The 17,340-nt window shown below is 44.6% G+C and overlaps 1 protein-coding gene across 2 annotated transcripts in view; it reads right to left on the bottom strand.

The window, feature by feature from the left end:
• LOC116955323 (uncharacterized) overlaps positions 1–16,707 on the bottom strand; it is a 30,934-nt gene extending 14,227 nt beyond the window's left edge. The window contains exons 1-2 of one of the 2 annotated variants that reach the window (XM_076053100.1): positions 15,571–16,707; positions 3,174–3,228 (exon numbers count right to left, since the gene is read on the bottom strand). In XM_076053100.1, coding sequence (XP_075909215.1) covers positions 3,174–3,209 — 36 coding nt within the window. In that variant the 5' untranslated portion in view covers positions 3,210–3,228; positions 15,571–16,707. The remainder of the gene's footprint in view (positions 1–3,173; positions 3,229–15,570) is intronic. The other variant, XM_032976343.2, reaches the window with a different exon arrangement.
• Between the last annotated feature and the right edge of the window lie 633 nt (positions 16,708–17,340).

Raw genomic sequence — 17,340 nt, 5'->3', positions numbered from 1 at the left:
ATTGATTTAATGTGAGAAATTATCATGTTAATGTAAGATCGGAGAGCAACGTTACGACGAGGGCGCGGAAGTGGCTGTGTTAATGTGAGAGATTAGCATGTTAATGTAAGATCGGAGAGGGGCCTACACAACGAGGGTGCGGAAGTGGCTGTGTTAATGTGAGAGATTAGCATGTTAATATAAGATCGGAGTGCGGCGCCCAAGACGACGGCACGGAAACATCACAGCCAGTAGAGCTCGATGTATTTCCGACCATCACCTAGCCAGTGAACTGGAACACGTACACCAAGCTCTCAAGATGAATGGATATTCAGACTACACAATCCGTAAAGCTATCACCCCAACCGTTGGGAAAGAACCATCTGAGAACCCAATCAAAACCATCACCTTGCCATACATAGCAGGGGTGACCAAAAAAATCTCAAAAATCATGAGCAAACACAAGATCCATGTTCGATTTAACACAGTATATAAAATTCGTAATCTGATCCCATCTGTGAAGGAAGTGATCCCTGACATGCAATACACCGGCGTCTACAAACTAAGCTGTGTCTGCGGCAGTAGTTACATTGGGGAAACCAAGCGACATGTTTCGGACCGTGTTCGTGAACATAAGGCAGATCTGAAACACGGTAGGACCAATACCTCGGCCATGGCTGATCATTGTTTTAATTCAGTGGGCACACACGAAATTGATAACAGTGCATCAGATTAGAAAGTTCAGCAAGTCTACGACCCTCCACCACCCGGCACAGCCATGGCTGATCATTATTAAAGCGAAGGTACTTTGCAAACCAACTGGCTATCAACAAATATTTGTTCATGAAGCCATCCATATTCATAGACACAGACACAATTTCAACCGAGATGGGTACAAATTGAGCAATCATTGGAAGGACGTTATTAACCAGTTTAAATCATAACTGGCTGTAAAGTTTCCGCGCCGTCGTCTTGGACGCCGCACTCCGATCTTACATTAACATGCTAATCTCTTACATTAACACAGCCGCTTCCATACCCTCGTCATGGAGGTCGCCTTCCGATCTTACATTAACATGCTAATCTCTTACATTAACACAGCCACTTCCATACCCTCGTCATGGAGGTCGCCTTCCGATCTTACATTAACATGCTAATCTCTTACATTAACATAGCCGCTTCCATACCCTCGTCATGGAGGTCGTCTTCCGATCTTACATTAACATGCTAATCTCTTACATTAACACAGCCACTTCCATACCCTCGTCATGGAGGTCGCCTTCCGATCTTACATTAACATGCTAATCTCTTACATTAACACAGCCACTTCCATACCCTCGTCATGGAGGTCGCCTTCCGATCTTACATTAACATGCTAATCTCTTACATTAACACAGCCACTTCCATACCCTCGTCATGGAGGTCGCCTTCCGATCTTACATTAACATGCTAATCTCTTACATTAACATAGCCACTTCCATACCCTCGTCATGGAGGTTGCCTTCCGATCTTACATTAACATGCTAATCTCTTACATTAACATAGCCACTTCCATACCCTCGTCATGGAGGTCGCCTTCCGATCTTACATTAACATGCTAATCTCTTACATTAACATAGCCACTTCCATACCCTCGTCATGGAGGTCGCCTTCCGATCTTACATTAACATGCTAATCTCTTACATTAACACAGCCGCTTCCATACCCTTGTCATGGAGGTCGCCTTCCGTCTTACATTAACATGCTAATTTCTCACATTAACATCAATAGCCCTGCCCACTTCGTTTATGACCCTTGGGCTTCACCCATTTCAAACCTTTAAAACAGTCTACCTCAGCAGCTTTCCTCTTTTCACACGGTTTTTATTAACTCACTCTGTCTGTTGTTGTATCCTCAAATCTTGTAACTCAATTTTTACCCACTTCCCAATGTGGTATCGACTGCAAACTTGGTATACTTATGGCATACTGATGACAAAACTATATTCTGTCATAAAAAATTATAAATAAATATATTTAAACATTCTTTTTTATATGTTAAGTTTCAGCTTGGGTCTAATTGTCCACCGTCAACTGACGTTGCCTGTAAATCACCACGGTCCCCTACGTTATGGCACGCTTCGGGGGCACTTCCTCGAGTCGTTGAGTTCTTCTATTACTCGTACGGTACATTTCATTAAAGCGTGTTATTAAAAAAGTTTTTTTATGTATATTAAATTTTTTCTCCTAATGACGACCGCTTGCGTTGTGATCGAAACGTAGTTGTTTTTTGTTCTTTTATTTCAACCTATCTACGTGACTTTCCAGAAAAACCCAAAGAATATGAATTCCTGCAGTCACGAAAGCTTCAAGTCAAAACATATCCTACTATAAAAAAATACTGTATTTACTGTGCCGTACTTAGCACTTCAATTTCTACTGATGAATACACGTGCAGTATTTGCATTGTTTAAGTTGTATGTAGTGTATAATGTACAGTGTATAATATGTAATAGTGAAATCAAGTATAGCTACTTTTTTTTTTGTCACGCACATGGTGCTGATTGCAGGACTGGTTACAGCCTTAGGTGCAGTTTTTCCAGTTTCGCCGGATCGGCCCAGGACCACCGGATAATGTTAGAAGCTGGATAATCGCGCTGTGCCGGATAATCGATGATTAACTGTATACATAAATCGTATGTCATCTAATGTGGATTTATGTAGCAGCGTCTAATTGCAAGGGGCTTCATAGAAAAAAATAAAAATGTACATGAGAGGATAGTGGTTGAGATAAAGAGTAGTGGGGTTGTTATTGTTGGTAAAAGTGGTGGTGTAGTTATGGTTGTGATAGAGGTTGGGGTAGTGATAGGTGTAGTGATAGTGGCAGTGATAGACATAGCGATAGTGATAGGGGAACTGATTAGTGATAGGGGTAGAAGAAGAATCGATAGTAATACTGATAATCATCGTCAAAATACAAGCTTAAAGAATAAACAAATAGGATGTATCAATGTCAGTGTTAAAATAAATGAAACAACACTACAGTATGTACTTTTGGGAAACCCTGTGTAATAACCCCTTGTGCCCTGACTTTTGGGCCACCCTATATAATAAGAACCCTATTCTTTCCTTACTTTTTGGTCACCATGTATAATAACCCCATGTGTCCTGACATTTGAGCCACCCTGTATAATATCACAAATGGAGTTAACTTACCAAAGATTGCTGCCAGATGTACGGCTTTCTTGACATTTTCCGTGGTATGATGCCTCTGCAGAGATTGACACAAATTCTTCATTTTAGTGTTATATACAAGTTAATTTAGAATGTCAAATACTGTATCAGAATTTTTACGCAAACGCCTAATAGATGCTCGCTAACAGCACGTTGTGTGTACAGCACGTGTGTACAACAACATTGGCCTGTCTGGAACACTACCGGAAATAATTATGTACATTTGTAAGGTGATGCATTCCATCCGTAGATCCCAACAAACTGCAGGGTACACCGCCAGATGTACAGTGAGGGAAAAAAAGTATTTGATCCCCTGCTGATTTTGTACGCTTGCCCACTGACAAAGAAATGATCAGTCTATAATTTTAATGGTAGGTTTATTTGAACAGTGAGATACAGAATAACAACAACAAAATCCAGAAAAACGCATGTCAAAAATGTTATAAATTGATTTGCATTTTAATGAGGGAAATAAGTACTCGACCCCTCTGCAAAACATGACTTAGTACTTGGTAGCAAAACCCTTGTTGGCAAACACAGAGGTCAGACGTTTCTTGTAGTTGGCCACCAGTTTTGCACACATCTCAGGAGGGATTTTGTCCCACTCATCTTTGCAGATCTTCTCCAAGTCATTAAGGTTTCGAGGCTGACGTTTGGCAACTCGAACCTTCAGCTCCCTCCACAGATTTATATGGGATTAAGGTCTGGAGACTGGCTAGGCCACTCCAGGACCTTAATGTGCTTCTTCTTGAGCCACTCCTTTGTTGCCTTGACTGTGTGTTTTGGGCCATTGTCATGCTGGAATACCCATCCACGACCCATTTTCAATGCCCTGGCTGAAGGAAGGAGGTTCTCACCCAAGATTTGACGGTACATGGCCCCGTCCATCGTCCCTTTGATGCGGTGAAGTTGTCCTGTCCCCTTAGCAGCAAAATACCCCCAAAGCATAATGTTTCCACCTCCATGTTTGACGGTGGGGATGGTGTTCTTGGGGTCATAGGCAGCATTCCTCTTCCTCCAAACACGGCGAGTTGAGTTGGTGCCAAAGAGCTCCATGTTGGTCTCATCTGACCACAACACTTTCACCCAGTTGTCCTCTGAATCATTCAGATGTTCATTGACAAACTTCAGACGGGCATGTATATGTGCGTTCTTGAGCAGGGGGACTTTGGGGGCACTGCAGGATTCGAGTCCTTCACGGCGTAGTGTGTTACCAATTGTTTTATTGGTGACTATGGTCCCAGCTGCCTTGAAATCATTGACAAGATCCTCCCGTGTAGTTCTGGGCTGATTCCTCACCGTTCTCATGATCATTGCAACTCTACGAGGTGAGATTTTGCATGGAGCCCCAGGCCGAGGGAGAGTGACAGTTGTTTTGTGTTTCTTCCATTTGCGAATAATCGCACCAACTGTTGTCACTTTCTCACCAAGCTGCTTGGCAATGGTCTTGTAGCCAATTCCAGCCTTGTGTAGGTCTACAATCTTGTCCCTGACATCCTTGGATAGCTCTTTGGTCTTGGCCATAGTGGAGAGTTTGGAAACTGATTGATTGCTTCTGTGGACAGGTGCCTTTTATACAGGTAACAAGCTGAGATTAGGAGCACTCCCTTTAAGAGTGTGCTCCTAATCTCAGCTCGTTACCTGTATAAAAGACACCGGGGAGCCAGAAATCTCTCTGATTGAGAGGGGGTCAAATACTTATTTCCCTCATTAACATGCAAATCAATTTATAACATTTTTGACATGCGTTTTTCTGGATTTTTTTGTTCTGTCTCCCACTGTTCAAATAAACCTACCATTAAAATTATAGACTGATCATTTCTTTGTCAGTGGGCAAACGTACAAAATCAGCAGGGGATCAAATACTTTTTTCCCTCACTGTAGGTGTGGGGTAAAGGTTGATTTAGTCACTCACTCACCAACTCAGCCTCTCACCTACTCACCCACTAACCCACTCAACAACAACCGCCATTCGCCACTAAGTGGCGGTGACGTCACCACGACGCTTGTGCCAAGCTATGTGTACGTTGAGGCCACGTCACGGGGCAGACCCAGGTGCCACGGGTCGACTGACTTAGATGACTTGCTGATGCACCACCTGTGCCCCCTACTGTGCCAACTTGCTGTGCTTTAGCCAACCGACGCTCCGCTCATGGGTTGTGAGCGTCGCTCCTCCGCCCTCCGTTGTTGTTGGAGGGCGACTGCCTCCAACTGCCCAGTAGCGTCCTTCACGAGCCTCCTCCACAGAGGCCGATCTTGACACCGCTGGTACCAGTCATCGGCAAGCCCACTCAGCTCCACATCCTCCTGCACCACATCACTCCATCTCTTCTCTAGCCCATGCCGCGCCAATTTAGCCCCCTCTATCCAGCCGAACAAAAGCTGTTTAGGCATGTGGTGATTGGGCATGCGGGTTACATGACCCAGCCAACGCAGCCTTGTCTGCCAGAGGAGCTCACCGATGGGACTCTGTCCAGATCTTTCAAGGATTTGTGAGCTCCTCACACAATCCAGCTTGGTTAAACCCAAGATGGATCGTAGGCAGGTCAGCCTAAATGTTTCTAACCGGCGAAGATCTTCCATTAGGGGGGGTCCACATTTCACAAGCGTAGAGAAGGCAGGGAATGACCGTGGCCGAGAAGACCTGAAGCTTCATGCGGAGCGACAGACCAGGTAGCTTCCATACGGCGTTACGCAACCTATGAAAAGATAATGCCGCTGAACTGATTCAGAGTGAGACCTCTGCTGTCAAACCGGAGCCGGTCATGAGCACAATGCCCAGGTATGGGAAACTCTCCACTCTCTCCACAACTGCCCCATCACCAATTGGGAGTTGTGGGGGTGGAGTGTCCAATGGTACAAAATACCCAGGCAGGTGCTTAATTTTGGTGGAGCTCAATTACTCACTCACTCACCCACACACTCACCTACTCATCCACTGCTTACCCACTCACCTACTCACCCACTTACTCACCCAGTCACTCCCTCACTCACGTACTCACCCACTCGTAAGAAATAACAATACATGAAACTGTTCTGATAGCTACAGACTTAGTGTTGCTTGGAAGCGTATTGTCAAGCCAAATATTTTGACTGCATGCCTATACTTCGACGGTGCTTTAACTGTGACCAGCCAAGATCAGGTTATGCGATTTTTGCACCCAAAAACGGCAGAATATGCATACAAAATTCACATACAGCATATGCTTGTATAATGTGCATGCGTGATGTACGGTACATACGTTGATTAACTGTGCATAACACAACCAATAATACATATCCATTGTAATTTCCTGTTACACTCTGCCATCTGGTTGGCTGGTTGGTCGCGCAGACGTCACGCACTACAATAAATCAGCGTGTGCGAAGGGACTCATGAACATCATTTTACGCAGCAGCATCGCACACAGGCTGTGTGGCTGTTTGTTGAGCATTACTTCGCGTGTAAATGACCTGCAAACGTAGTACAAACTTCCGATAATAAAGCAAAAGGTAAGACACCCTATCCATGCAATAATTTATAATTCTGTGCTGAAAATTCAGTATTATTTGCAACTCACCGTCATAAACACTTTACGGCCAGTCCCCGTCTTACGACTGTGTTCTGTACCTGAGCCCCGTTCATTGGTCCAACTCACTGTAAGTCGACACACTCAGTGGACCAAAGCCCAACTTACGACGTGTACATAACAAATTCCGTGGGAAAAAATTTGTTTCTATACAACTTGAGAACTCTTTGGTTTGGCGGAGCCATCCTCCGCCAGCTGTAATGAGCCCTAACATCACTGCTGAGTGTCTTGAGAGTGTATGTACGCGTGCGCGTGTATGTTTTTTGTACCGGGGAAATCTCCATATGGTACAGATATAATGGGAGGCTGATCTATGCCCGGGTGCGGTCAAGGGATGGCTCCCTATTGCTCAACCACGTTATGTATGCCGATGATTTGGTAATAGCTGCTCATTCAGAGGAGGAGTTGGAGACGCTGCTGCTGAGACTGGAGCGTGCCACTAAGAGATGGGGCCTTACCATCAGCCCGACCAAAACTAAGCACCTGCCTGGGTATTTTGTACCATCAGACACTCCACCCCCACAACTCCCAATCGGTGATGGGGCAGTTGTGGAGAGAGTGGAGAGTTTCCCATACCTAGGCAGTGTGCTTATGACCGGCTCCAGTTTAACAGCAGAGGTCTCACTCCGAATCAGTCGAGCGGCAATATCTTTTCATCGGTTGCATAACGCTGTGTGGAAGCTACCTGGTCTGTCGCTCGGTACTAAGCTTCAGGTCTTCTCGGCCACGGTCATTCCCTCCCTTCTCTACGCTTGCGAAATGTGGACCCCCTTAATGGAACATCTTCGCCGGTTAGAAACATTTAGGCTGGCCTGCCTACGATCCATCCTGGGTTTAACCAGGCTGGATTGTGTGAGGAGCTCACAAATCTTTGAAAGATCTGGGCAAGGTCCCATCGGTGAGCTCCTCCGGCAGGCAAGGCTGCATTGGCTGGGTCATGTAGCCCGCATGCCCAGCCACCACATGCCGAAACAGCTTTTGTTCGGCCGGATTGAGGGGGCTAAATGGGCGCGGCACGGGCTAGAGAAGAGATGGAGTGATGTGGTACAGGAGGACGTGGAGCTGAGTGGACTTGCCGATGACTGGTACCAGCGGTGTCAAGATCGGCCTCTGTGGAGGAGGCTCGTGAAGGACGCTACTGGGCAGTTGGAGGTAGTCGCCCTCCAACAACAACGGAGGGCGGAAGAGCGACGCTCACAACAACAAGCGGAGCGCCGGGTGGCTCAAGCACAGCAGGTTGGCACAGTAGGGGGCACAGGTGGTGCATCAGCCAGTCATCTCAGTCATCTTAGTCAGTCGACCCGTGGCACTTGGGTCTGCCCCGTGACCTTGTTGTTGTATGTGTTTTATGAATGCATGTGTATCAGGAGCGGTAGTGTAGCGGTTAGCGCACCCGGCGACCCGAGTTCGATTCCCCCTCACACCAAACCCCACTGACGAGTATCTAAACCGGTCCTGGGCCTCCCCGAGGTCGACTCAGCCTAAAATGAATACCTAGTATGAGTAAAGCTTGCCCCGAGTGACACAGGCTTGCCACTCACTTTACAGAGAATCAAATTGCCCCTGCGCTTTGCTTACTCGATGACAACACTGTAACAAATTTTTATAATTTTTTTGTTCCTGGGTAGTACGTGTTAATTCCTCATTGCTTATGCCTCAAAAGTACAGAAAATGGCTATTATTGCCCACAAACTTTGCTTTTGTGACCTGGACAGTGATGTTATGTAATTTACCTATTTTCCAGAACATTTCAGATCGATTCAGTGCTGAGTAAACTTGGAGTAACTTCTAGAACATTCTAGAACTTTCCAGTAATGTAAATAGTAGCATCAATACAGGGGCCTTAAGCCCAACAGTTCAGTTTAGTTCCAGCTGCCTAAGTGGATACATATCTGCATTTTCTGAGATGGCATCAAGAGGCTGCAAGCATCCGGCAGACGCATTCTGCTGTCTGTGGCAAATTTATCAAGACAAGAGCGAAAAAATACTCTGTGGAAGCATCTGCTAAGATGTGTGAGGCCTACAAGGCATATTTTGGCATGCCTGTCGGGGATCAAGACAAACTCTGGGCACCTCATTTCACATGCGAGCAATGGAAAAAACTGCGGAAAGTAAGATGGACAATTGTTGCTCGGAATTTAATGTTATAAAATTTGTTGAAATTTTTCAATTCAAGTTTTACATTTTAAAATGTTTTACTATTTTCAATGTTATTGAAAAAAATACCATATATGAAAAATGTCAAGGGTGAAATAAGTGTATTTTTGTAGGATGGTACAGAGGGGAGAAAGAGAGCTATGAAGTTAACTATCCCAAGAATTTGGCGGGAACCCACTGACAACTCAAGCAACTGCTACTTCTGCATGGTGGACCCTTCCAAACGTCGGACTGGCAAGAATGCACCTGCTATCACGTATCCGGACCTTCCTTCATCCATGCCCCAGTGCCACACTGCTATGAGCTTCCCGTACCCACTCCTCCGGAGAGCAGCCATCTTTAGAAGAGAGCAGTAAGTCAGAGAGCGAGCGAGACGTTGTAGATCCAGATGACCAAAAAGACCTTAACGACTTGATCAGAGATCTTGGTTTCACCAAGTCCAATGCCGAGCTTTTGACGTCTAGGCTCAAGCAGTGGAACTTTATGGATAAAAGTGTGCAAGTCGCAGATCAGAGGAAGCGTCACCAACCTTTTTGCAGCTTCTGCACCAATCAAGATGGGCTCTGCTTCTTCCACAATGTGACCAGTCTGTTTGAGGCAATCGGAATTGCCTGTAACCAGAATGAGTGGCGCCTCTTCATTGACAGCTCATCCAGGAGTCTGAAAGCCATGCTGCTCCATAATGGTAACAAGTATCCGTCTCTTCCCTTGGCTCACTCGGTTCACCTCAAAGAGGATTGCAACAGCATCAAGACCTTACTGGATGCCTTTAAGTATGATGAGTACGGCTGGGAGGTCATCAGAGACTTCAAAATGGTGGTATTCCTGATGGGTCTCCAAGACGGTTTTACCAAGTTTCCCTGCTATCTTGGCCTTTTGGACAGCAGGTACACCAAGGCACACTACCACAGGTGGGACTGGCCACAGCAGACCGAGTTCTCTGTGGGGAGGAACAACGTCAAGTGGGAGCCACTGGTGGACCCCCGGAAGGTGCTGATGCCACCACTGCACATACAAATTGGGCCTTATTATTCTTAGTTTTTTCGGTAAAGTCACGTTGAAGAGAAACAACAAAATAACAAAATATATATAAAACAATAAAAAATTCTCACGACGTTTCGACCATAACTCAAACGGTCATCATCAGGTGTGTCGGTTTGCATAAATTTATTTTTAAAACGGCACATTTATTTATTTATTTATAAAAAAAACGTTGGCGTCACGCGCAGCGATTGGCAGTTTGCCCAGGACTAGTCCATCTATTTTTTGAAAGAGGAGGGGGGAGACGAAATTTTTTATAATGTATGCTGTCTGAAAGCCACTGTAAGCGTGAACAATCAATCAAGAACTGAAATGATTTATCAAATCTTTCCAATGATTGCTAAGATAGAATCCATCTTGTCGGTTGAAATTGTCTCTGTGCTTGTATATGTGGATAGCCTCATGAACGAATCTCTCATGGAAGCCAGATGGCTTACAAAGAACCTCCGTCTTGGAAAAGTCAATGGCATGTGAGCCTACTGAATTAGAACAATGATCTGCTACGGCCGAGGTGTTGGTCCTACCGTGTTTAAGGTCTGCTTTATGTTCACGAATGCGGTCCGAGACATGGCGTTTGGTTTCTCCAATGTAACTACTACCACAGAGGCAACTTAGTTTGTAGACACCAGGGTATTGTATGTCCGGAATCACATCTTTATGCAAACCGACACACCTGATGATGACCGTTTGAGTTATGGTCGAAACGTCGTGAGAATTTTTTATTGTTTTATATATATTTTGTTATTTTGTTGTTTCTCTTCAACGTGACTTTACCGAAAAAACTAAGAATATGAATTACTGCAGTCACGAAAGCTTTAAATCAAAATTTAAATTGGGCCTTATGAAACAATTTGTCAGAGCTGTAGATAAGGAGTCGGCAGCCTTCAAGTACCTTCAAGACTTCTTCCCTAAGCTGTCTGAGGCAAAGGTCAAAGCCGGCGTCTTTGTCGGACCACAGATAAAGAAGATCCTGGAGTGCAATGAATTCCCCAAGAAGCTCACTAGTAAGGAGAAAGCGGCTTGGAACAGCTTTGTTGTCGTGGTTCGTGGCTTCCTGGGCAATCAAAAGGTCGAAAACTATGTGGAGCTGGTTGAGACTGGTGAAGAACTACAGCACAATGGGCAGTAGGATGTCCCTCAAAGTCCATATCCTTGATGCTCATCTTGATAAATTCAAGGAGAACATGGGAACGTACTTGGAGAAGCAAGGCGAGCTACCTAGGGCAGTATAATGAGAACATTATGGGAGACTATATTTGGGGGCTGATTCGTGAATTTGATTTACAGTATAATCGTAAATCTCGAAAAACTACTTCCAAATCTTTTGTAGTCATTTTTGTATTACTTTAGTATAAATACTTGTTAATTTAAATTCATGTTGTTTTTTTCTGACTCTATGTGAACGAAAATACACAAATTCTCCCGTTTTCTCATTTAAAATAGATAAATTTCAAAATTACAAAAGCAAAGTTTGTGGGGAATAATAGTCATTTTCTATACTTTTTAGGCATAAGCAATGACAAATCACACTTAGTATCCAGGAACAAAAATTATGTTACATAGTGCAATCCACAAGGCACAAGGCCAGACATTTGACATGGTTGGCATTTACTTACCACAGCCAGACTTCTCCCATGGCCAACTCTACGTGGCATTTTATCGAGCAAGGGCTCTTACAGATGTTCAAATCAACATTCTCGACTCCAAGAGCCAAAGAAAACGCCAAGTCAAAATGGTGAAACACAACATTGTCTACCGTGAAGTTTTGGCCTGTAAAGTTACAATGTACATAAAATAAACATACTAAAATATTTACATTTATAATATATTATACGTTAAAAATGCGACGACATATTCACCATCATTTTACCATGCTGGTCGTAATTACAGTGATGGGCCAGCTTGATGGTGATGATGGGACTCGGGTTGGTAAGGTGATGAGGATGGAATGGTGGAGATTGGTGATGTAAGTGGGGGTGGAGAGGGTGATTGCTGGAAGGATGGGGGTCATGCTGATGGGAAGGGTGGCTTTGGTTTGATGGGGAAAGCAACTGGAATGTGGAGGGGGTACAGGGTGATGGGAATGGGTAGAGAACAGTGATGGGCAGTGATGATGGAGAATAGTGGGGACATGATGTGAGTGGAGTTTTTAAGTCGCGCCCCGCTCCTCTTCACAAAATCCTCACGGAAGTTCCGCAGGTTCCTGCTCATTTATATAAAAACATTAACCCCCTCCCCCCACTGTTCCTGGCACCTGATTGGCTCACGTGACATCACATTCATCCCTCTAAGATCTAAACAGGAGGATTTCTCCACAAATCTGGCTGCCGCCTGATGAGGCTGGTTGCAATTACCGGCAAAATGTCGTACTCGAATTGTAAACGTTGTGGGTTTACTCTCCAAAATAGTGGTGTGCGGAACTAGTAACAAATTGCCATGTTTTGTTTACGTGACAAACCTAACTAATTAGCTGTAATCGGATGGTGGCGGGTTTAAGGACATTTATATTTACGCGATCTAATCGAAAACAAAACCTCCATTATGGATATTGGTTGCGACAGCCTACGTGTTAATCTAACTCACTTGCCCACCCACTCACTAACCCGATTGCTCAATAATTCGCTCACTCACCAACTTACTCAACCACTCACCCACCCACTCACCTACTCTTACTCACCAACTCACTTGCCCACTCACTCATCCACCTACTCATGCATCCACTCACTCATCCACTCACTCACCTACTCAACCACTCAGCCACATGCGCTCTCCCTCACTGCCTCACTAACCCACTCACTCATCTCCTCTCTCGCTCACCCCCTCGCTCACCCATACACTCACCTACACGTCCACTCAGCCATAAAAGACAAAGATCCCCCGTATAGCCGTTACAGACTGTTAGGGCAAGGAAGGCCGACACGGCACACGAGGGGGTGGGTGGCCAGCACCACGCCCGGCCGCCTTTGTCTCCTTAGTGGCGATATTCACCAGGTACTCATTTGAGGCTGAGTCAATCTCGGTGAAAATCGTCACTGCTGTTGACCGTGAGCGGGAATTTAACTACGGTTGCCGGTTTCGTAGGGCAGCTCGCTAACCGCTACACACCCCACTCAGCCACACACAAAAACAGTCACTGCATCGCTCGCTTTCAGATGCGCTTCTGTGACCGTCTGGAACGCTCTTCCTTCCGATATTAGGAAGCCAATGGAGCTCTGCACTTTTATTTCTAAACAGAAAACTAATTTCTTTAGAACTGATTTTTACGTTTCGTTTGTTCTCCTTCCCCCGCACCTCCGAGTAGCACGGTTGGCAACATACGGTGCGAAAGAAGTTAAATATACATAGTGCTTTCTTGCGTAACATCTCCCTCTAATAAGCAATATTTCAAAAAAACATTTTTTAAACACGCTTTTATGAAATGTACTCGTAATGGCAGAACTCCACGACTCCAGGAAGTGGCCCCGAAGCTTGCCATAACGTAAGGGACCGTGTTCACTTACAGCCAATGTGAGTTTACTGTGGACAATGAGACCCAAGCCGAAACATAACATATAAAAAATAATGTTTAAAAATGTTTTTTTTATTTTTTTATGATAGAATATAGTATTGACATCAGTGTGACATGAGTATACCAAGTTTGCAGTCGATACCACATTGGGAAGTGGGTTAAAATTGAGTGACAAGATTTGAGGATACAACAACGACAACAACAACAGCAGAGTGAGTTAATAAAGAGCGTGTAATAATAAAAATAGAATTGACCTCAACATCCCGTGGTAAAAAAAAAACTTCCCTTAAAGAACAATTCCTGGGAGTGTGTGGGTGAGGCTTGCGTCGTCCAATACTGAACGACGCTGGAGTCTCTCACTCCGTTTAACTCGGTCATTTAGCCACTCACTCACCAGGACCCGCACTCATTCACTCAATCTCTGAATCGTCCACTCATTCTCTTAATCATTCACCCATGCACTCGGTCGCTTACTCATTATCCAACTCGCTCACTCATTGTCTTGATCATTCACTCAGTCACTAATCTCTTAATCTTTCACTCAGTCTCAATCATTCTGACTCGCACATTCATTCATTATCTTAATCATTCACCCATGCACTCAGTGTCTCATTCATTCTCCGATTTGCTCATTCATTACTTCGATTATTCACTCGGTCTCTTAAGCATTCACTCGTTCATGCTCGTAATCATTCACCAATTTACCAAGTCTCGTCATCATGCATTCTCTTAATAATTTACTCATTCACTCGTTCCCTTGCTCATTCTCTGACTCGCTAACTGAATAATGAAATTAATCGCTCACCCATTCACCCAGTCTCTCACTCGCTTCCCCCAAACCCTGCACTGCGGTGTTTGGGGAAGTTCAACTTTCACTTTGGTGGTTTCTGGCGCCAAACGTTCACTTGGTGACAACCTTGGCGATAAAATCTCTCCATGTTGCAACAACAATGAGGAGTAAACAATCCCCTGGCCCTTAACATCAGCGGGACGATGTCAACTTCGCTCGAACAATAAGTGTAACAAAATAATTGTTACTGAGTACTAAGTGTTATTTCCTAATTGCTTATGCCTCAAACGTGCAGAAAGTGGATATTATTCCCCACAAACTTTGCTTTTGTGACGAGGACAGTGATATTTTAAAATTTACCTATTTTCAATGGGAAAGCTGGTGAATTTTTGTGTCTTTTCGTTCACATAAAGTCCTGGTAAGGAAAGCAAAGTTTGTGGGGAATAATAGCCATTTTCTATACTTTTTAGGCATAAGCAATTAAAAAATAACACTACCCAGGGACACAAATCGTGTTAGATAGTGTAATTAATCATCTGCCATCTATTGTAGTGGTTTACAAGAATCATAGCGTCAGTAGCGCCGAAACGTCGGACCCGGCCCTCCGCTCTGGTCCCCCTTCTCCCGCCTCTCCCCCTAAGGCACTAACATTGCCCATCAGGGTGACGATGTACTGTATATTGTTTACCATTTGCGTTACTCTTTCTTGAGAGAAATGTTTTGCTGTATTGCGCTTTGATGTTAAGTGAACTCTGCACTAAAAAGAAAACTTCCATTTCCTTTGGTGTGAAATCGGTCACCAATTTTATTTTACCGTACGTGACATTTTCTCCATGGCGTCAATGACATCCAAAGAAAATTAAACAAAAAAAATATCTGGAATAAGGTGGCTTTGAACCCAGGCATCAGTGTCCCCGTGCGAGATGTTTAACTACGATTTGTGTCACCAGGTAATGCCGCTAAGCTCTGTAACTCTTGTTCAGAAGCGACCTGGATATCCCAAATTAGTTCAGCCAAGTCGCTGATCGTCATCATCATCGCGTGGAAATATCTAGCAGCAGGCAAATACTCTAAACATGGAGAAAAATCCACGCGACAACTCATGTAGTAAATGTCACGGACAGAGCTGAATGGATGCAAACCCACGGTTAACTACACGGCTGTGAAAGAGAAAGTGGGAGGGGGGGGGACTTTTCTGCTTTCACAAAAAACAACTCATCTATGCATTGACCGGGTCACGAACATAGCGCAGAACAGACAGCGGATCGAGCACGGCTGGTGATTATGCTAATGATGCTACAAATTACAACTCACCTCACACGAAGCTTTGCTCTCCCTTCATTATCAACGCCATTACCGTCCCAAGCCCCCTAAGGGCAGTGGCTACATCTCTGTTCAACAACCGTGGCAGAGCGAGTAACCGACCTAATACAATGCTCATCACGATCGCATTACATTTTGAACCGGCCAATGGCAAAGCGCGACTTCGAATGAGCCAATAAGAAACAGTTCGTGATGAAATCGAAAGTTGAGGAAGAGGTATAAAGAGCCGAATCAGGGTGGGTTGGGGCTGGGAGGAAGCGCTCTAAAATAGGGGGTAGGGTGAGATACAGGGTGGCCCAAAAGTTAGGACACATAGGGTTATTGTTATACAGGATGGCCCAAAAGTCAGGACACATAGGGTTATTGTTATATAGGGTGGCCCAAAAGTCAGGACACATAGGGTTATTGTTATATAGGGTGGCCCAAAAGTCAGGACACATAGGGTTATTGTTATATAGGGTGGCCCAAAAGTTAGGACACAGGGTTATTGTTATACAGGGTGGCCCAAAAGTTAGGACACATAGGGCTATTGTTATACAGTATAGGGTGGCCCAAAAGTTAGGACACAGGGTTATTGTTATATGGGGTGGCCCAAAAGTTAGGACACACAGGGTTATTGTTATACAGTATAGGGTGGCCCAAAAGTCAGGACACATAGGGTTATTGTTATATAGGGTGGCCCAAAAGTCAGGACACAGGGTTATTGTTATATAGGGTGGCCCAAAAGTCAGGACACATAGGGTTATTGTTATACAGTATAGGGTGGCCCAAAAGTTAGGACACAGGGTTATTGTTATATAGGGTGGCCCAAAAGTCAGGACACATAGGGTTATTGTTATATGGGGTGGCCCAAAGTCAGGACATATAGGGTTATTGTTATATAGGGTGGCCCAAAAGTTAGGGCACAGGGTTATTGTTATACAGGGTGGCCCAAAAGTTAGGACACATAGGGTTATTGTTATATGGGGTGGCCCAAAAGTCAGGACACATAGGGTTATTGTTATATACGGTGGCCCAAAAGTTAGGACACAGGGTTATTGTTATACAGGGTGGCCCAAAAGTCAGGACACATAGGGTTATTGTTATACAGGGGGGCCCAAAAGTTAGGACACATAGGGTTATTGTTTTATAGGGTGCCCCAAAAGTTAGGACACAGGGTTATTGTTATACAGGGTGGCCCAAAAGTCAGGACACATAGGGTTATTGTTATATGGGGTGGCCCAAAAGTCAGGACACATAGGGTTATTGTTATATAGGGTGGCCCAAAAGTTAGGACACAGGGTTATTGTTATACAGGGTGGCCCAAAAGTTAGGACACATAGGGTTATTGTTATATGGGGTGGCCCAAAAGTCAGGACACACAGGGTTATTGTTATATAGAGTGGCCCAAAAGTTAGGACACATAGGGTTATTGTTATACAGGGTGGCCCAAAAGTCAGGACACATAGGGTTATTGTTATATAGGGTGGCCCAAAAGTCAGGACACATAGGGTTATTGTTATACAGGGTGGCCCAAAACTCAGAACACATAGGGTTATTGTTATACAGGGTGGCCCAAAAGTCAGGACACATAGGGTTATTGTTATATAGGGTGGCCCAAAAGTCAGGACACATAGGGTTATTGTTATACAGGGTGGCCCAAAACTCAGAACACATAGGGTTATTGTTATACAGGGTGGCCCAAAAGTCAGGACACATAGGGTTATTGTTATACGGGGTGGCCCAAAAGTCGGGACACATAGGCTTATTGTTATACAGGGT

The sequence above is a fragment of the Petromyzon marinus genome, chromosome 59 (assembly GCF_048934315.1).
Source record: "Petromyzon marinus isolate PM22_M1 ecotype Great Lakes invasive population chromosome 59, UKy_Petmar_22M1.pri1.0, whole genome shotgun sequence".
NCBI lineage: Eukaryota > Metazoa > Chordata > Hyperoartia > Petromyzontiformes > Petromyzontidae > Petromyzon > Petromyzon marinus.
The sequence above is the reverse complement of the archived record's forward strand: the minus strand, read 5'-3'. Positions and strand labels throughout refer to the sequence as shown.